General features: G+C 37.0%; 1 protein-coding gene across 1 annotated transcript in view; it reads left to right on the plus strand.

Annotated features, from left to right (window-relative positions):
• LOC111152959 (annexin A10) overlaps window positions 1–22683 on the plus strand; it is a 75633-nt gene that overhangs the window by 25302 nt on the left and 27648 nt on the right. Inside the window, exon 4 of the mRNA XM_022511721.1 lies at window positions 13407–13520. Coding sequence (XP_022367429.1) covers window positions 13407–13520 — 114 coding nt within the window. The remainder of the gene's footprint in view (window positions 1–13406; window positions 13521–22683) is intronic.

The raw sequence follows: 22683 nt of genomic DNA on the forward strand, positions 1-22683 counted from the left end.
CCATGGTGAGACTGCAAATAGTCTGGAAAGTCAAACACATGACACAGATTAGATTCAAGGACCAAGCAGTGCTATAACTTGAAAAAGTGTTAACAATTTCCAGGACTTCTAGTAACCTCAAGAGGGGATCAAGTCTGATGCATTCCATTTGCCAAGGCTGTGCAGGAGCCATGCCCTCTGAATGATGATTTCTCTTACAATGAGTAAGGTAAGTCAGGTTTTGATTCAACTCACAAAGCTGGGCAAGAAATGCTAACCTTCACCTCAGACACATAAAATACTTCACTACATGTTCAGTTTATGATGGTATATGTGTTGTGATGTCCAGTGTGATGATGGATCCATTATACTGTAGCAACAGTATAATCTGGGCAAATGCAGACTTGATCAGTAGCTGAATTCTAGTTGGTTTCACCAGGGAATAAGTCCTTAGTATGGACATCTGTGAGAGTGTGACACCAAAGTTCCTATCAGCAGCCACAGTTTGTTTCAAAAGTCTACTGCCCTAAAGAAACTCCTTCTTCATATGGAAACTGTACTTTTCCAAGTGTTAAACCCTAGATAGGTCTAAGAGCCCAATAGTGAATAAAAAGATTAGAAAATTTATCAAGGGGAACACTGGCCAGAACTATGAAAACAACCTAGATTTCTACCCATTGAACAAAAATAGTCCATTTTTGGATCCTCACAGCTATTACTGATTTGAAAAACCACAGCAGCCCTGTGGACATCATTTGGTTTTAGCATATCTGAACCATCAATAACCCAAGTCAAGGTTTCAGGGCAACTGACTGAAGTCTCTGTTGATTCCTCAGCTTGTTTCAAGAAGCAGAGTGGGGTTAAAGTTTCCCAAAAAGGAACAGCTGCCATTTTTTCATGTAAAATCGTGATACTCCTGGGGGCAGGCCAGTTGTTTTCTTCAGGGTGCCATTTCCATTTGATGAGACTTGTTGATATCTTCCCACCTTGCTAGTCATTGAGTCCCAATTGGCCCACCAAATGAGACTATCAGCCATTCAGTTTCTAAGTCCAGCAGCAGCCAATACTGCTTTTCAAAAGTGGTGTACCCAGAAGTTGTATTAGGAAAGCAGCAAGTTTAAGACACCAAGAGGCACCTGTGGTATGCTGCCTCTGTTTGCTAGAGGTTCCAATCAACAAACCATCTGTCACAGAGATGTGTAGCAGATAGTAGTTATTGGGGTTATGAGACCTTCCCCATTTGTGCTATAGGCAGAAGCACTTCCCTATACATGGCTCTTTTCTTATCAAGAGGATCTCTTTGGTACTTACAAGCATTCCCAGAAGAGAAAAATAAACATAAATTCCAACTATATTCAATAACGGAAGTTATTATAAGAGTACAGTGGAACCCCAAAGGGCTTGATCACAGGTTCCTTTAGCTTCCCTGTTTCCACAGAAAACCTTGCCCACACCCACCATTTGAATTTGGGGAAGACCCAAATTCAACCAACAGGTCTGCTAGAATGATGACTTGGCAGCTGTATCCAACAAATTCATAAAAAATTGAATCCTTCCTCCCCCAAAGTCCCCCAGCATACTCAGACATCATGACTGTGTTAGTCCACAATGGGACAGGAACACCTCGGTCCCACTTCTAATTATTTCTCTTCTGAAAGCAGTAGAGCCTGGGGTAGAAGGGAGGGGAAAAAAGGGGCACATGAGGAAATAAAGAGGATCTGCATCAGTAAGCAAGATATTTACTTTCTGTGTGTCATATGTACCCACCTCAATCAAATGCACTTCAAAGTTTTGGGCCCACACAAAGTTCTACATCGAGTGGTAAGTTCATCACTGCCGACACCATGTTTCAACTTTGTACACTCTTGACTCAGTACTGAGAGCCACATTTCATTCTGGCCACAGGCACAGGGTCCTTTTGACTGATTTGGAGTTGGCTAACATTTAAAGAATGTTTTAATGAGTCCATTCTTAGAAATGGATTCTCTAGCAATACTGCTGTGTCTTTGCAATAACATCTCATGTTTGACTGGTGTTAACGTAAGAGCTAGGGGACTTTTCCAGGCAGTATACTATTATTGTTTTATATTTTTATTCTACCTTATTTTATACTCCCCCAAATTAAACATTATTATGTTTTTGACAAGTTATTGCTTAGTTTTATTCATAATTTTCTATTTCCTTATTCAGTTTTCTTCTAATATCCAATGCCATGTCATTTTTCCTAAGGCATTTCTTAGCATTTTTTTTTTTCCAGAAACAACAAATGACTGTTAAATTACTTCAGTCTTCTGCTTAAGAATACCTTTATCTTTTTTCTTCTTTGCTGGATATTAGTTTAGATGGCTATAACATTCTTGGCTGAATTCCAGTTACTATTTCTTAGGTCTTTACAGATATAATTTTAATTTTTTTCCTGGCCTTCCTTGGTAAATTTTGAGAAATCCCTTCTTTCATTAATAGCTCTCCTTTGTAGATTACCTTTTATTCTCTGCTTTTAAGATTTTTTTTAATCTTTGGTATTCTGTAGTTTCACATTATTAGTCAACAGGTTCATGTACTTTAATCTATAAAACTGAGGATTCACATATTATATGATACTTGAAATACTATCTCCCTGATATTGTCCACATTCTCTCCTGCTGCAAATCCTATTCAACAAAAGTTTGTTCTTGCCATTCAGTCTTCGTAGTCTCTTACCTTATATCCTTATCTATTTCTTGTCTGTTTCTGTGGGATTTTTTACAGTTTTTTCAGGTAGTTTTACTAATTCCAACTCAGTTATTTATTAGCTACTCTTTAAAGTTATATTATATTTTTCAATTCTAGAAGTTTTTCATTTCTGAAGTTTTATTTGCTTTCTTTTTAAGTGTCATTTTTTTTCATAGTGTTCTTTCTATTTTTATCAATTGTCTCAAATTGAGGTTTTAATTCAGCTGTTTGTAGAGTCCACTGTCTATCCTTCAGAAAAGTTGATTCTAAGCGCATACTATATTTTTATTGTGAGAACTTTCAAAGTGATTGTTCATTTTTTTCAGTGCGAATTTTTTCTTCCTGGAAAGTAAGAGAAGCTCTCTAGAATTGTTTGGCATTTTCTTCTTCCTGGTGTCCCAGGAGAATCGCCAGCCCTGGATCAACTTTCGTGATGATTTCTCCTCATGGAGGTCTCAGTTCACATGGGTACAGTAGAATAAATTTAAAAGTCATGCCCAAGGGAGACACAGCTCTATTACTTTGAATTCGCAGGGAAAATATCCTTCTACTTAAAACTCAGACAATGAAGGGTGAGCTTTCTGCTCGTTTTCCAATGCTGAATTTTTTTTTCTAGTTCATACTTTTACTGACGGTGTAATTCTTTGAGGATCCCAACCTCATAGAGGTTTCAGACTTCATTCCTTGTATTACACCAGCCCCATAAATTCTCTCTTGTCCTCATCTAATGTCCCACACTGGACATTGAAACCCAATTCAAATAGTTCTCAAAACCAATCCCCACTCTCCCCAGTCACCTGCAAGGTCATCTTCAAGGTTAGCTCCTTTGCTTATCCTCTGATTTTCATTTATCCCCTGGTTTTTACACCCAGGGGTTTCTCTTTATTCTGAGATCAAGCATACTTTTAAAAGAATGTTATTGTTATTGTGGTATTAGAGGCGGGGAGCAGGACTTTGGCTTTGAAATACTATGTTTCTCTGGAAGACCAAAGTATTATCATCATCACACGACAAAAATTAGCTCAAATTTCCACTGAAAATTGAATCATTAAGTAAACCGCGAAAACATCTATAAAGTGGAGCTATTCAAAAGAATATTCACTTACCACTGAGATGACAATGCAGCTTACATAAGTGTTTTTACGATAGAATATAAAATCATGTGAGTATTTGTACAATGAATATTAGGGTAGGCAGAATTAAGAGAAATTCTAAGGCACACTTTATATGGGCCTACATCACTGAGTGTTTAAAGAGCAAGTATTATTTTTTATGATAATAGAAAAAGGCATATAAGTTAAAAGCATATAAAAATGTTCCCCTGAGCATATTCAGAAAAGCAAAATATCAGTCATATGTCTACTTCCTGCCCCTGATTACATATAATTATATAAAGGTAAGAGGAATAAGGAAGAAGAAACTACCATTTTACTTTTCGTTTAAATGGAGTGGTCAGAAGAGCTGCACCAAGGGTAAATCTACAGTTTCATCAGCAGCATAGAACAGCTCAATTTGAAAAGAAAGTACTCATTAACTTAATGCAAGGCCAAGCTGTGATTCCCACAGAGTCCCTTTAGGGCAAATCTTTGGCAAACAAGAGAGCAGAGGCAGTCAGGCTGGGGAAAGTAACACTCCAAAGGTTCCATCCACAAAGTTATTTATATAACTCCAAGTGAAAATTTAAGGTTTTAATTAGAGCACCCATTTGAAGGCTCCTCTTTGAACATGCAGAGTTTAGTTATTTAAACACATTATTCAATATTTATCTTCCCCACAGAAAGTAATATCTCCTTCCAGATGTGCTGATAATATCACACTATTTCCACTAGATAGCACTTAGCACATTTTGCATTGCAACGTAATTGTAATTCCTGTGCTTTCTGGCCCCTCCACTAAATAAAACTGCTTGAGGATAGGGACCTTCTCTTTTTCATCTTTGAATAGCCAAGAATGACTCCAAACAAGTAATTGTTGAATTATAAGTAGTCTTCATTCATTTATTTATTGTATACCAATTTTGTAGGTGCTTACTATGCAGCAGGTAAAGTCCTATGGGCTGGTGAAATAGCCATGAATAAAACGGACCTGCTATGCTGGAGCTTACATCCTACCTTTGCAAGACAGATTTAAAAAAAATAAAATAAAATTAGTAAAATGTGTCATGTTAGAAAGTAAGTAGCGCTATGGAAAACAAATAAAGCCCGGTGAGAAATAGAGCTAGTACTAGGGAACCAGGTATAATTTCAAAGGGTGTGACAAAAGCAAGCTTTATTAAGGCAGGGAGGGGTGACCCATGTGAATACCTAGAGAAAGAACATTCAAGGAAGAGTGAAAGGCAAAAAGAAAGGCCGCGAGGTGGAAATAGGTCTGCTTTTCCAGGATCTGTAAGAAGCCATCCATAGGTGGTTAGAGGAATCAGGGACATGGAGAAGATGAGTAGGAGAGGAGGGCAGAGAAGTGCCCAAGAACATACTACGTACCTTATGAGTCACTGTAAAGACACCGGTATTTGCACGGAATGAAATAGCTGGCACGTTTGCTTAATCTGAGATCAACTACATGAAAGCAGTTGTATTTTATCTTGGAGCGTAGAGGGGGAAAGGACACTTTGAGCAGAGGAGTGACTGATCTGATTTGTATTCTTACAGGATCACACTGTCAGGGTGTGTTGAGGGAAGGCTGTAAGGCGCAAACACAGAAAGGAAACTCTTTGGAGTCTATTACGTTAACACAGGGGAGTGACGATGGTGGCCTGGATGAGGGTTGTAGCAGTGAAAGTGGTAAGAAATCCTCAGTTTCTGGATATATTTCTAGTTAGAGAGAACAGAATTTACTGACAATTGGATAATATAAAAGTTGTGAGAAATACAATATAATAGACAAAATTCTGATGTGGAGGGAGAGAGATAGAAAGAGAGGAGAGAGAGGGAGACAGTCCAGTATCAGCCATTTTTGATCTGCCGCAAATTAGTAGTTTTTGAAGAAAATAAAAACACATTTTTAAGTACCTAATATGTGCCAGAAAATATTTTAAGAATTTCACCAGAGTTAAATATTTTTATACTTAGATCAAACCGTGAAGTAGATGCTTTTATGTTCACTTTAGAGCCAGGGAAGCAGACACAAAGAGGTTGAGTGACCTGCTTGCAATCTCACAGCTGCTCTTTTACACAGCTAGGATTCAAACCTAAATACTTTAACTCCAGAATCTGTACACTCTAATGGCATTAGCTGATATCTGATACTGCTTCTTTCACAGAAATTACATAATTTTATTGACATCTTTTATAAAATCGGTTTACCACAGCCAGTTGTGTGTTGTGTGACTGTGTGCGCGCGTGCGCGCACACACACTTGAGTTACAAAACAAAGATATTATACCAGCGCCATCTAGTGGTACCACTCACCTCAGTCTGCAGTGGAATACATAGATCCAGGTTCAGTATTCCAATACATAAGATGGCATAATACGCAGAGTAATTGAAGATGTCGTTATAAACATTTGGGAGGAATGGTCATCACAGATATGTAACTAAAGATAAGTAAACGACTTGCAATGCCCAGGTGGTTGTCGGCTTGAACACTGACTTTATCCTTTACATATAATCAGTAAAATAGGGGTTTTCTCTAAATGAATGAACACTCATTGATTTATTCTTGCACTTGTTTGTATATTCATTTATACATTGTATATACTACATACTTTGCACATTCTATACTCAGCACTGTGCTAGAGATCGATGATCAATTTAGTAAAATCTATGTGAAAATCTCTGTCCTGATAGACTTTTGGGGGGAAAAATGCATATAATATAGTCATGAAAATCTAGTACAATAAATGCAAAGACAGAGCAATGGTGGCAAAGAAATAATCAGCTTCACTTAGAGTTAAAGGAAAGCTCATAAGAAATGATAATTCTAATGCTTCTACTTTTCCATCCACTGCCAGCTACCATTATCTTCTCACAATAAAAGTACATTACATTGGTCTGTCGGCATTTAAAACTTTGATCCCCTGCTACTAGATTTAAAAGTTCATAAATACACATTTACCACCTATATGTTATGTTCATCACCTTGCTGATAAATCACTAGTGGCTTTTTATGGCCATAACAGGAAAAAGAGACCAAAAAGCCAGAATCCTGGCTCCATCACTGAACTTGTTTCGTTACATGGAACTTGCTACTTAAGCTCTATGTGCCACAATTTTCTCACCTATATCATGGGATGTTTATAGTTTCATGTAGTAAAGAACTATCACAGTTATTCTAATACACAGAATCCTGTATAACAGATACTAAACATTAAATCTTAGTGGTTAATGTTATCATCACACTCTTCTGCTTAAATGTTTTTCTCCAGCTCAGTAATGTTCAGTTGGAATGAAAGAATAAGCACCCTACCTCCAAACAGGATATTATATTACTCATCTAAATAACTTTACTCTTCCTCTCACCTAAGATTCTCATATGGGCCTCCAGCCCAGCCCAATTAAAGAATCATTGCTTTATGGCACCAATGTTATGATGGGTATATAATTCTAGTGTGGGAAAAAAAATTCTAAAAACTACTAAATTATATGATAATCTGAAACTGGGTATTAACTAGTACAGCACATAAATACAGTAAAGTAACTTTGTTTTCACAAATATGACAGTTCCAAACCATCCATGTCCTTGCCAATACCTGATATTATCAGTCTTTGTAATTTTAGCCATGCGAAAGAACATGTGGTGTTATCTCATTGTGGCTTTAATTCCTATTACTCTAATGACAAATGACATCATTTTGTGGGCTTATTTCCCATTGGCTTATTTTCTCAGGTTAACTGTCAGTTCAAATCCCTTGTCCATATTTTCATCAGATTGTTTTCTTATTATTGAGTTTTAAGAAATTTTTATACTTTGTGGGCACAAGTCTTTTGTCAGACATGTGAAATGACACCTGCGGTTTCCTTAGAAGAACCGAAGTTTTTATTTTGATAAAGTCAAATTTATCATTTTTTTCATTTACGTATTTTACTTTTATGTACTATCCAAGAATTCTTTGCCACATCAAGACTCAAAGATTTGTTCCTATGCTTTCTTCTACAAGGTTTACAGTTTTAGCTTTTCTTTTTGGTGTATACCTCTCACACAACATTAAATACAAATAGTAAGAGCAGGTCTTTGCCTTGTTCCCAATCTTAGGGCAGGAGTATTCACTATCACTACTAGGTATCATCTCATCTGTAGAGTTTTTATAAATGCCCTCTATCAGCGTGAAGGAGATTCCTTCTGTTCATTCTTTCCTAAGAGTTTTTACTATGTTTATTATTAACCTTTTTCAAATGCTTTTGCTATATCTATTGATATCATGCAGCTTTTCTCCTTTACTGCTAAAATGAGGAATTGTACTGACTGATTTTCTATTGTAAAGTGACTTTGCATTCCTGGTCATTACAATTCTTTGACATATTTTATATATTGATGGCTTTGATTTATAAATATTGGACACACTTTTTTAAATCTGCATTCATAAGGAATATCAATATGAAATTTTCTTTGCATGTGCAGTTATTTTTTTAATTTTGTTGTTAGGGCAATACTGGCCACATAAAATAGATTGAGAAGTCATCTTTCATCTACAGTTTTCTATAAGATTTTGTATAGAGTTGATTTTATTTCTACCTTAAATCTTTGATGGATTTTATCAGTGATTCCACTGGGGTCTAGAGATTGGCAATGTGGGGTTAATTATGAATTCAACTTCTTTAATTAATATAAGGAAATTCATATTGAGTGTAAAATTCTGCTTGAGCTTTCTTTCATAATTTGTATCTTTCAAGAAATTGGCCCATTTTAACTAAATATTTAAAATTTAGTGGCATTAATGTATTCATGGCATTTCTTTTTGTTTTAATGTCTGTAGTATTTTTACACACCACTCTTACATTCCCAATATTGATATTTTGTATTTTCTTTCTTTTTTTCTTAATCAATCTAATTAGAATTTTATTAACATTACTGATCTTTTTTGGGAACCAGACTTTTCCTTTATTGACAGTTTCTAGTATTTATCAATTTTCTATTTTATTGGTTTCTGATCCTCTTTTCTTCTTATTCTGAATTTAATTTGCTTTCTAGTTTTTTGATATGAAAACTTAGGTCATTTATTTCATATGTTTTTCATATGTTTTTTCATAAATATTTATTTATTTATTTTAAAATTTTTATTTATTTATTTGACAGAAGAGATCACAAGTAGGCAGAGAGTCAGGCAGAGAGAGTGGGAGAAGCAGGCTCCCCACTGAGCAGAGAGCCCGATGTGGGACTCGATCCCAGGACCCTGAGATCATGACCTGAGCCAAAGGCAGAGGCTTAACCCACTGAGCCACCCAGGCGTCCCTCTTATACATATTTAAAGCTAAAAATTTATCTTCAAAAACTGTCTTCACTGCATCCCACAATTGTAACATATTATATTTTCACCTTCAGTAAATTGAAAGTATTTCCTAATTTCCTTGTGATTTATTATTTTATCTTTAGATCATGCAGAAATACACTTTTAACTTCCAAATATTTGAGGTTCTCCAGATATATTTTTATCATTAGTTTTGAAGTTAATTGTGTTGTAGTGAAAGAACAAATTCACAAAGAGGTACATTACAACCATATTGAAGGAAACATCTCAATCATGGGTTATTCCAAATATGTAAGGACCTCACTACTGGGAAGGAGCTACAGGTAGGCATGGGAAAGAGTGAAGGGGCAAAGAGGATTGAGAAAGCAAAGAAAACCCAGTCGGGACAGCATAGGTGGGCAGTTAAGTACTTTATTTCCATGTCTAGGACAGAAAGCAGAATCCTAAGGACAAAGCTGAAGTTTGAGTTCAAGAGCCAAGTACCACACCTACTTGACTTTACCCTCAAAACACCTATGCAAAATACAACTGACTTAGAGATGAGGAAGAGTAAGGGAGATTAAAATTATTTTGTAATTTTTAAATAAAAGATAGTTATTAGATCTATTGCAGACTTTGGTAGATTCCCTACATGAATATGTGATTCCTTTTAAAAAAACTATTTTCTTAAAATTTTATCTGGGAGAGACCATTAAGAAAAGAAGTAAGTATTGTATCCTAGATGTTTAAAACAACTAAATAATGGAAAATTATTTGTGGAAATTATTCCAAGGGCACATTTGTTTTTATTTTTACATAAAAGATATGACATTTAAAATTTTTAAGGATTAGAAATTGAAGTTAAAATAACTAATATTAATTAAGATTCTTCTCTCTTAAAAAAAAAAAAAAAAGATTCTTCTCTCTTGATAATGCATATTGAGAAAAATATCATTATTTTTGGGGTGCTACTACAGCTCAGTCAGTTAACCATCTGCCTTCACCTTAGGTCATGATCTCAGGGTCCTGTGATGGAACCCCACACTGGGGTCCTCGCTCTATGGGGAGCCTGCTTCTCCCTCTCCTTTTGCCCCTCTCCCTGCTCATGTGTTCTCTCTCCCCCTCTCTCAAGTAAATAAATAAAATCTTTTGAAAAAATCATCATTTTAAGAGCATAATTACTTGGTGAATTAAAGGAACATAGGCTTAGAGTTCCTTTGTCACCAAAAGCTGCCCTGCTTCCTGAGCTCCCACAGGAGCAAAGATCTAATCATCACATAATTCTGTGCTATAAGTCTTATTTAATACTCATCTTCTCTTCAAGTGGATCTTTCAGTCCCTTCAGATTGACTTATTCACATCGCATATGAAAACACACATACGCAGACACAAGGATTACCCCCGGCTGCCCACTTCTTCTTTTACTGACTCACTTACCTTTACGAATGTGGATCAGTCAGGGTTCTCCAGAGAAACAGAACTAACATAATATGCATACATGTGCACATCTGCTTGCTAGGTGGCGGGAGCCAGACTCCTTACGGACAAGCCTGGAAAGGGGGTCTCTGGCACCTGCGGCACGCAGCTGTTTCTCATTCCAGGAATCCCTGGCAGGAGCTGGGCTCCTGTGAAGGAGCTCCGAGATCCCACGAGATGAGGCTCCCTCCGGGAGAGTGGTTCACCTGCGCAGCCCAGTGGCCGGTTCAGTTGGGCTCTGAGCCACCTTTGAGGCTCAGCACATCCCAGCCCATCCTGGCCCAGCCCTGCCATCTAGACCCACACCTACCCCTCCTACGTATCAAATAAAAGAAAAAAGAAAAAAACAAACTCTCTCCCTTAATCCCTCACTCTCACTCGCTCTCTCCCTGTTCAAATCATGGAGGACCTTATAGCAAGGATATAATAAGGAGCTCAAAATTTCTTGTAAGAGCAATGGCAAGCAGTTCAAGGAGGGCGGCATGACCTATCTCTAACTAGAGAGAGAGATTTTAAGGAATTAGCTCACGTGGTCCAGGTGACTGGCAGGCTCAAAATCTACAGGTAGGCCTGCAAGCTGAAGACTGGGGGAGGAACTACAGTTCAATTCCAAGGGTGGTCTGTTGGCAGAATTCTCTCTTCTTCAGGGGAGGTTAGCATTTTTCTATTAAAGCTATTAACTGGCTGGATGACAGCCACCCATTTTTTGAAGAATAATGCTTTACTCAAAGCCTACTGATTTAAATGTTAATCTTGTCTACAAAATAACTGTCACAGAAACATCTAGAATCATGTGTGATCTAATTAATACCTGGGTACTGTGACCCAACCAGGTTGACATATAACATTAACCATACAAATGGCTTCTCCATCTCCTGTCACAGTGCTACTCGTCTTTTCTGGTCTAAAAGTGACCTGGTTCCCTAATCCTATAAATTCATTCTGATCTTTTATCTTAATTCTTCTGTTTTGTACTACTGCTTTTGGATCTGATGCTGTGAAAAATGATATTGAAAGCCCTAGAAAGTGTTTCAGCTCACTTTTTACTTGTTATCTCTGGGTTTGTGGAATGTGAATGTCCTTAAAAACAGAGACTCTTGGGGCACCTGGGTGGCTCAGTGGGTTAAAGCCTCTGCCTTTGGCTCAGGTCATGATCCCAGGGTCCTGGGATCGAGTGCCACATTGGGCTCTCTGCTAGGCAGGGAGCCTGCTTCCCTTCCTCTCTCTCTCTGCCTCTCTCTGCCTACTTGTGATCTCTCTCTCTCTGTGTCAAATAAATTAAAACCTTAAAAAAAAAAAAAAGAGACTCCGTTGCTTTTCTCCAGCACCTACCACTATGTGTTGGAAACAGTTTTAAATCAAACAGTATTGAAAAACTGCGATCTTTCACTCAGAAAAATTTTTTGGACTCCCACATGAGAATATGTTTCACAAGCTAATATATTTATATGTGTATATATAACATAAAAACATATATATGTGTTTTTTAAAACATATATATATGTTTTATTCATTGATATCAACCCCAATACCTAGAAGAGTGCCTGGATCATATTACCTTAACAACCATCTGGTAAAGAAATTAGAAAGAGTCAACGGTGCATAAGGAGGGAATTAAATACAATATAAATTCTATGGAAGAGGGGATCTTATGCTTCTTGTATATACTCAAAGCACACACAACTCTAGACATTATTAATTGCTCATTTAATGAGTACACTGACCTTAGCAAAAATTCAACAGATTCTCTGTATTATCAGTTACCACCTTATTAGATAAGTGCTTTTATTTGCTAAAAAGAAAATCCACAATATAGGAATGGTATTGTCAGATTATACTAAATAAAATAAAAATTATGACTATTTCATTTTTGTCCTAATAAAACTTGTGCCTCATGGGCATCTTTCACTTGAATTCTATCATTGAATCACCTCAGAACTAAAATACTGTATTTTTTAAAGTAAAATTTAATATACTATATGTTTTAGCAAGAAATGTTAAGTTTTCAACATCTTTTAGATACCTTTGTAACCTTATAAAAAATACATCTAACATATATATATATGTATATACATATTATATATATATATTTTTTAAGATTTTATTTATTTATTTGAGATAGAGAGAGCACGAGCAGGGAGAGGGGCAGAAGGAGAAGAAGAGTGGAGGGAGAGAGAGAAGTAGATCTCCCACTGAGCAGGGAGCCTGACTTGGAGCTCCATCCCAGGCTCCATCCCAGGACACCTGGATTATGACTTGAGCCAAAGGCAGATGCTTAACTACTGAACCACCCAGGCACCCCTAACATGTATGTTTTTAAAATATCTATTCTACACTAGTTAAATAAAAGTCAAAATTAAAATGATCATCTGTAATATGTATTCCAAGAACAAACATTTAGCATGCTTCTTCTTTTTCCTGCTAAAAGACCCTGCTGCAATGATAAAATAAAATGCATATTTTATTTAAGGTCTAATATTTCATTAATTCCACACAAGAAAACTAAGAATTCCCAACAACAATGTTTTTAGGTTACAATTTTTACTTATTTTCATAATGAGATCAACAGAGAAGTTGTAGAAGTATAGGGATTAGGAAAAGAAGATCATTTTATTTTTACATGACTAGAATGTCCATGTAGATGACCTCTCATGCAGAGATGTGATTACATTAATCATTTTCAAGTCCATCATTCCTATAATCCATGTATGTGCATATATGTGCATCTAAACCTGGCTTTTACTACATGAAATGACATAGAAAAGAAAATCCTAGTAGAAGACTTTCTGTAATTATCCCATTTCTTCTGTAAAATTGGTAACTAATGTAATAAAAGTATTTACTTTTCCATTCATAGGACCTAATTGGTGACCTGAAGGAGAAGCTTTCAGATCACTTCAAAGACGTCATGGTTGGCCTCATGTACCCACCATCATCTTATGATGCTCATGAACTCTGGCATGCCATGAAGGTAGTGGTCTAACACAAAAATATACCTGTAATAATTACAAGGCAGTATTTCAGTAGAAAGGGAACTGTCCTGTGATGTTACTGTGTGATCAGGGGTAGGGAAGGGAATATCTGAGCAAAAATTAAACAATGAAAATGCTGCACTCAGGAGAAGTAACCATGTTAGGAAGAGGGACCTCTGCACCCTAGTAGCTGGGATCAGCCTGTTCTTTCGCCATACAAACTCAAATCCACTGACCCAGCTCGATGCCAAACTACCAAAAGAAAAACCTGAATTAGTTTCCAGGGCTATTCATATTCATCTTTCCCTGGTATGTACTCATATAGTAAGCAAAAATGTTCTAAATCATGTGAACCTCTTTAAATTATTTGTAAAAACTGGACTCGCTAAGTAAAAATAGATAGTGAGTCAGAGACAAAATATAGATGGTATCTTTGCTTATTTTTGTGACCTTAAGTTACTCCTTTACAAAAACTATTGCTCAAATGTATAAAAATTTTACTTCTGAAGAATTTAATTCTTCCTTACAGAAAAGTCATTTCCATGAAATAAATTGACTACAGATTTGTTAGAGACTTTGTTGGCTAGGGATGGGGTACAAAAGACTTTTTACATCTTTGCAAATGCCGATATTAAACACCTGCAGAACTGTTGCAATCATTCCAATACAATGCCTGCCAATGACCAGATTACTCAATCTGTGAACAATGTGTGACAGAAAAGAGGAAAGGGGAACAAATTAAGGGAACCTGGATTTTGGCCATCATGTTTGCAGATGAGAATAATCATTGTATAAAATTGATATACATTTCAACCAATTGCTTTTTTCTAAGTTGTATATGGCAATTCCTACCTCTTGCAATATTATGTGACTACAAACTATAAGAAGGAAGTCTTAGGTTATGGTTTAGATAAACTGTTGTATTTTATCAGTATCACATGGAATGGTAAGGATTTATAAAAGTTTCTGGAAGATGTGTTGTCTTTATAATCACTAGAGCAAAATAATGGATGCATATAGATGTAAGAGACTGTAGAAAGTACCCAGTCCAATGCTTAGACAAATGGTACATAAATCCACATTTAGAGGAGGAGCAAGATAGTGGAGGAGAAGGAGGCCCAAATATCATCAGGTCCCAGGAATTCAGCTAGATAGATATCAAATGATTCTGAACACCTACAAACTCAACAGAAGAAAGAAGAAGAGAAGCAATTCTAGGAACAGAAAATTGACCACTTTCTGGAAGGTAGGAAATGTGAAGTGAATCTGAGGCAACATTCAGGAAGATAGGCTCTGGGGGGAGGGGCCGGATCCTGGCAAGGGAGAGCATAGTAGAAGTCTGCTCCACTGAGGGACGTTGCTCCAGAGGCTAAGAGGGAGGTGGAGCCCTCATGGAGACAGCATGTTCTCAGGATCTGCAGGGTTATGAAAAGATCAGGAGTGTCAGAGTATGGCAGAGCTCCCATGTATGGGAATGGGGAAGCCGGCTACAGAGAGAGAGCTGAGCTGTGGGCTCTCAGCTCATTGTTACCCTAAACCATGATCCAAGGCACAGTCAGGCCACTGCTTTTTGGGCAGGGACAAAATAAGCAGCAGATCCAGGGAAACTCACATCCCTCCTCTGGGAGGAGTGGTGTGGGAGTGCATTGCAGAAATCTGCTGGGTTTGGAGATTCCAAAGAGGGCCGTGCACCAGAGATAGAAACAGTCACAGGCTAAGTGAGCTCAGAGTGTAGCTGGAGACGAGGGAGACAGGAGGGATTGACTGTTTTTCTCTGAGGGTGCACTGAGGAGTGGTGCCCTGAGCTCTTGGCTCCTATGGGACTGGAGATTGGGAGGCCACCATCTTCATTCCCTTACAGAAAGTGTTGAGGGAACAAAAGCTACCAAGAGCAAAACAGAGCAGATTACTTAGCCTGACCCCTAGGAAGGTCAGTGCAATTCCGCCTTAAGCAAAGACATTTGAGAATCACTGCAACAGGTCCCTCCCCAAGAAGATCAGCAAAAGCATCCAGCCAAGACCAAGTTCACTGATCAATGATAACTGCAGAACTCCAGAACTAGGGGAAAGTAATACATAGAATTCATGACTTTTTCCCCATGATCCTTTAGTCTTTCAAAGTTAAATTTTTTTTAATTTTATTGTTTTCTTATTCTATTTTTTTAATTTTTCCTCTTTCTTATTTTAATGTTTTTAAACTATTTTATCTCATCAATACTTTTTAAAAATATTTTAAAATTCTCATTGTTATAGTCATATTTTATCCCTTCATTGATTTTTATTTTTTTGCATTTTATTGCATTTTATTTTTTGTATACATACAGGGTTTTTTTCCTTTATAGTTTTGGGATAAAATTTCTTCTAATAGATGAAAATATAGTGCATGACTTTGTTCTAGTCTCCAGTCTGATCACATTTTTTTTAATTTTCTTTTTTCAATAAACTTCTTATCAATTCCTTTTTTAGAATCTTTTTTAATTTTCATCTTTACAGTTGTATTCCTTCCCATCATGTTTACCCTTATTTTTGTATATATATAAGTTTGTTTTTCTTTAAAATTTTGGGAGGTAGTTTCTTCTAACAGACCAAAATACAACCAAAATCAAGTGTGTGGCTCTGTTCTATTCACCAATCTAATATATATATTTTTTTCTTTCTTTTCTCTCCTTTCTTCTGCCCCCAGTTCTTGGTCTCTTCCAAGTTGGTTAGTGTATATTTTTCTGGGGTCAATGCTACCCTTTTAGTGTTTTGTTCTCTCATTCATCTATAATTATCTAGATAAAATGACAAGGTGGAAAAACTCACCACCAAAAAAAAAGAGGCAATACTGATGGCTAGGGACCTAATCAATACAGACATTAGTAACATGTCAGAACTAGAGTTCAGAATGACAATTATCAAGGTACTAGCTGGACTTGAAAAAAAGCATAGAAGATACTACAGAATCCCTTTCTAGAGAAGTAAAAGAACTAAAACCTAACCAAGTCAAAATCAAAAAGGCTATTACTGAGGTGTAATCAAAAATGGAGGCTCTAACTGCTAGGATAAATGAGGCATAAGAGAGAATTAATGATATAGAAGACCAAATGATGGAAAATAAAGAAGCTGAGAAAAAAGAGAGGTAAACAACTACTGGATCATGAGGGGAGAATTCGAGAGAGAAGTGGAATTACATAAACCAATTAATAACAAATCAAAGGAACACATCAATAATACAATAATAACTTTATTATTTATTATATATATTATTACTTATTATTAACACTCCCCTCAACAAAATGGACAGATCATCTAAACAAAAGATCAACAAGGAAATAAAGACTTTAAATAACACAGTGGATCAGATAGACATCAGAGATATATTTAGAACATTCCATCCCCCAAAAAAACAGAATACACATTCTTCTCTACTGCACATGGAACATTCTTCAGAATAGATCACATCCTGGGTCAAAAATCAGGTCTCGACCAGTACCAAAAGATTGGGATTATTCCCTGCATATTTTCAGACCACAATGCTCTGAAGCTAGAACTCAATCACAAGAAGAAAGTTGGAAAGAACTCAAATACATGGAAGCTAAAGAGCATCCTACTAAATAATGATTGGGTCAACCAGGACATTAAAGAAGAATTGAAAAATTCATGGAAACAAATGAAAATGAAAACACAAGTGTTCAAAAATCTTTGGGACACAGCAAATGTAGTCCTGAGAGGAAAGTACATTGGAATACAGTCCTTTCTCAAGAAACAAGAAAGGTCTCAAGTGCACAACCTAACCCTACACCTGAAGGAGTTGGAGAAAGAACAGCAAAGAAAGCCTAAAACCAGCACAAGAAAAGAAATAATAAAAATCAGAGCAGAAATCAATGGAAGAGAAACCTAAAGTACAGTAAAACAAATCAACAAAGCTAGGAGCTGGTCCTCTGAAAGATTGACAAACCTTTGGCCAGGCTTATAAAAAAGAAAAAAGAAAGGACCCAAATTAATAAAGTCATGAGTGGAAAAGAAGAAATCACAAGCAACAACAAAGAAAAACAAACAATTATAAGAACATATAATGAGCAACTATACACCAACAAATTTGACAATCTGGAAGAAATGGATCCATTCCTAGAGAGGTATAAACTACCAAAACTGAACCAGAAAGAAATAGAAAACCTGAACAGACCCATAACCAGTAAGGAGATTGAACCAGTCATCAAAAATCTCCCAACAAACATGAGCCCAGGGCCAGATGGCTTCCCAGGGGAATTCTACCAAACATTTTTTTTTTAATGTTATTTTTTTTTTAATTTTATTTTTTATAAACATATAATATATTTTTATCCCCAGGGGTACAGGTCTGTGAATCGCCAGGTTTACACACTTCACAGCACTCATCATAGCACATACCCTCCACAATGTCCATAATCCCACCCCCCCAACCCCCCTCCCCCCATTAACCCTCAGTTTGTTTTGTGAGATTAAGAGTCACTTATGGTTTGTCTCCCTCCCAATCCCATCTTGTTTCATTTACTCTTCTCCTACCCCCTTAACCCCCCATGTTGCATCTCCTCTCCCTCATATCAGGGAGGTCATATGATAGTTGTCTTTCTGCGATTGACTTATTTCGCTAAGCATGATACCCTCTAGTTCCATCCACGTCATCGCAAATGGCAAGATTTCATTTCTTTTGATGGCTGCATAGTATTCCATTGTGTATATATACCACATCTTCTTTATCCATTCGTCTGTTGATGGACATCTAGGTTCTTTCCATAGTTTGGCTATTGTAGACATTGCTGCTATAAACATTCGGGTGCACGTGCCCCTTCGGATCACTACGTTTGTATCTTTAGGGTAAATACCCAGCAGTGCAATTGCTGGGTCATAGGGTAGTTCTATTTTCAACATTTTGAGGAACCTCCATGCTGTTTTCCAGAGTGGTTGCACCAGCTCGCATTCCCACCAACAGTGTAGGAGGGTTCCCCTTTCTCCGCATCCTCGCCAGCATCTGTCATTTCCTGACTTGTTCATTTTAGCCATTCTGACTGGTGTGAGGTGATATCTCATTGTGGTTTTGATTTGTATTTCCCTGATGCCGAGTGATGTGGAGCACTTTTTCATGTGTCTGTTGGCCATCTGAATGTCTTCTTTGCAGAAATGTCTGTTCATGTCCTCTGCCCATTTCTTGATTGGATTATTTGTTCTTTGGGTGTTGAGTTTGCTAAGTTCTTTATAGATTTTGGACACTAGCCCTTTATCCGATATGTCATTTGCAAATATCTTCTCCCATTCTGTCAGTTGTCTTTTGGTTTTGTTAACTGTTTCCTTTGCTGTGCAAAAGATTTTGATCTTGATAAAATCCCAATAGTTCATTTTTGCCCTTGCTTCCCTTGCCTTTGGTGATGTTCCTAGGAAGATGTTGCTGCGGCTGAGGTCGAAGAGGTTGCTGCCTATGTTTTCCTCAAGGATTTTGATGGATTCCTTTCTCACATTGAGATCCTTCATCCATTTTGAGTCTATTTTTGTGTGTGGTGTAAGTAAATGATCCAATTTCATTTTTCTGCATGTGGCTGTCCAATTTTCCCAACACCATTTGTTGAAGAGGCTGTCTTTTTTCCATTGGATATTCTTTCCTGCTTTGTCGAAGATTAGTTGACCATAGAGTTTAGGGTCTATTTCTGGGCTCTCTATTCTGTTCCATTGATATATGTGTCTGTTTTTGTGACAGTACCATGCTGTCTTGATGATGACAGCTTTGTAATAGAGCTTGAAGTCCGGAATTGTGATGCCACCAACTTTGGCTTTCTTTTTCAATATTGCTTTGGCTATCGAGGTCTTTTCTGGTTCCATATAAATTTTAGGATTATTTGTTCCATTTCTTTGAGAAAAATGGATGGTACTTTGATAGGAATTGCATTAAATGTGTAGATTGCTTTAGGTAGCATAGACATTTTCACAATATTTATTCTTCCAATCCAGGAGCATGGAACATTTTTCCATTTCTTTGTGTCTTCCTCAATTTCTTTCATGAGTACTTTATAGTTTTCTGTGTATAGATTCTTAGTCTCTTTGGTTAGATTTATTCCTAGGTATCTTATAGTTTTGGGTGCAATTGTAAATGGGATGGACTCCTTAATTTCTCTTTCTTCTGTCTTGTTGTTGGTGTAGAGAAATGCAACTGATTTCTGTGCATTGATTTTATATCCTGACACTTTACTGAATTCCTGTACAAGTTCTAGCAGTTTTGGAGTGGAGTCTTTTGGGTTTTCCACATATAGTATCATATCATCTGCAAAGAGTGATAGTTTGACTTCTTCTTTGCCGATTTGGATGCCTTTAATTTCCTTTTGTTGTCTGATTGCTGAGGCTAGGACTTCTAGTACTATGTTGAATAGCAGTGGTGATAACGGACATCCCTGCCGTGTTCCCGACCTTAGCGGAAAAGCTTTCAGTTTTTCTCCATTGAGAATGATATTTGTGGTGGGTTTTTCATAGATGGCTTTGATAATATTGAGGTATGTGCCCTCTATCCCTACACTTTGAAGAGTTTTGATCAGGAAGGGATGCTATACTTTGTCAAATGCTTTTTCAGCATCTATGGAGAGTATCATATGGTTCTTGTTCTTTCTTTTATCAATGTGTTGTATCACATTGATTGATTTGCGGATGTTGAACCAACCTTGCAGCCCTGGAATAAATCCCACTTGGTCGTGGTGAATAATCCTTTTAATGTACTGTTGAATCCTATTGGCTAGTATTATGGCGAGAATTTTTGCATCTGTGTTCATCAAGGATATTGGTCTGTAGTTCTCTTTTTTGATGGGATCCTTGTCTGGTTTTGGGATCAAGGTGATGCTGGCCTCATAAAATGAGTTTGGAAGTTTACCTTCCATTTCTATTTTTTGGAACAGTTTCAGGAGAATAGGAATTAGTTCTTCTTTAAATGTTTGGTAGAATTCCCCCGGGAAGCCGTCTGGCCCTGGGCTTTTGTTTGTTTGGAGATTTTTGATGACTGTTTCAATCTCCTTACTGCTTATGGGTCTGTTGAGGCTTTCTATTTCTTCCTGGTTCAGTTGTGGTAGTGTATATGTCTCTAGGAATGCATCCATTTCTTCCAGATTGTCAAATTTGTTGGCGTAGAGTTGCTCATAGTATGTTTTTATAATTGTCTGTATTTCTTCGGTGTTCGTTGTGATCTCTCCTCTTTCATTCATGATTTTATTTATTTGGGTCCTTTCTCTTTTCTTTTTGATAAGTCTGGCCAGGGGTTTATCGATCTTATTAATTCTTTCAAAGAACCAGCTCCTAGTTTCGTTGATTTGTTCTATTGTTTTTTTGGTTTCTATTTCATTGATTTCTGCTCTGATCTTTATGATTTCTCTTCTCCTGCTGGGTTTAGGGTCTCTTTCTTGTTCTTTCTCTAGCTCTTTTAGGTGTAGGGTTAGGTTGTCTACCTGAGACCTTTCTTGTTTCTTGAGAAAGGCTTGTACCGCTATATATTTTCCTCTCAGGACTGCCTTTGTTGTGTCCCACAGATTTTGAACCGTTGTGTTTTCATTATCATTTGTTTCCATGAATTTTTTCAATTCTTCTTTAATTTCCTGGTTGACCCATTCATTCTTTAGAAGGATGCTGTTTAGTCCCCATGTATTTGGGTTCTTTCCAAATTTCCTCTTGTGATTGAGTTCTAGCTTCAGAGCATTGTGGTCTGAAAATATTCAGGGAATGATTCCAATCTTTTGATAACGGTTGAGATCTGATTTGGGACCAAGGATGTGATCTATTCCGGAGAATGTTCCATGTGCACTAGAGAAGAATGTGTATTCTGTTGCTTTGGGATGAAATGTTCTGAATATATCTGTGATGTCCATCTGGTCCAATGTGTCATTTAAGGCCTTTATTTCTTTGTTGATCTTTTGCTTGGATGATCTGTCCATTTCAGTGAGGAGAGTGTTAAAGTCCCCTACTATTATTGTATTATTGTCGATGTTTTTCTTTGATTTTGTTATTAATTGGTTTATATAGTTGGCTGCTCCCATGTTAGGGGCATAGATATTTAAAATTGTTAGATCTTCTTGTTGGACAGTTCCTTTGAGTATGATATAGTGTCCTTCCTCATCTCTTATTATAGTCTTTGGCTTAAAATCTAATTGATCTGATATAAGGATTGCCACTCCTGCTTTCTTCTGATGTCCATTAGCATGGTAAATTCTTTTCCACCCCCTCACTTTAAATCTGGAGGTGTCTTCGGGTTTAAGATGAGTTTCTTGTAGGCAACATATAGATGGGTTTTGTTTTTTTATCCATTCTGATACCCTGTGTCTTTTGATTGGGGCATTTAGCCCATTAACATTCAGGGTAAGTATTGAGAGATATGAATTTATTGAGAGATATGCCATTGTATTGCCTGTAAGGTGACTGTTATTGTATATTGTCTCTGTTTCTTTCTGATCTACTACTTTTAGGGTCTCTCTTTGCTTAGAGGACCCCTTTCAATATTTCCTGTAGAGCTGGTTTGGTATTTGCAAATTCTTTCAGTTTTTGTTTGTCCTGGAAGCTTTTAATCTCTCCTTCTATTTTCAATGATAGCCTAGCTGGATATAGTATTCTTGGCTGCATGTTTCTCTCGTTTAGTGCTCTGAATATATCATGCCAGCTCTTTCTGGCCTGCCAGGTCTCTGTGGATAAGTCTGCTGCCAATCTAATATTTTTACCATTGTATGTTACAGACTTCTTTTCCTGGGCTGCTTTCAGGATCTTCTCTTTGTCACTAAGACTTGTAAATTTTACTATTAGGTGACGGGGTGTGGACCTATTCTTATTGATTTTGAGGGGGGTTCTCTGAATCTCCTGGATTTTGATGCTTGTTCCCTTTGCCATATTGGGGAAATTCTCTCCAATAATTCTCTCCAATATACCTTCTGCTCCCCTCTCTGTTTCCTCTTCTTCTGGAATCCCAATTATTCTAATGTTGTTTCATCTTATGGTGTCACTTATCTCTCGAATTCTCCCCTCATGGTCCAGTAGCTGTTTGTCCCTCTTTTGCTCAGCTTCTTTATTCTCTGTCATTTGGTCTTCTATATCGCTAATTCTTTCTTCTGCCTCATTTATCCTAGCAGTGAGAGCCTCCATTTTTGATTGCACCTCATTAATAGCTTTTTTGATTTCAACTTCATT

The sequence above is a fragment of the Enhydra lutris genome, unplaced genomic scaffold, assembly GCF_002288905.1.
Source record: "Enhydra lutris kenyoni isolate GAN:26980312 unplaced genomic scaffold, ASM228890v2 scaffoldscaffold3, whole genome shotgun sequence".
NCBI classification, from domain to species: domain Eukaryota; kingdom Metazoa; phylum Chordata; class Mammalia; order Carnivora; family Mustelidae; genus Enhydra; species Enhydra lutris.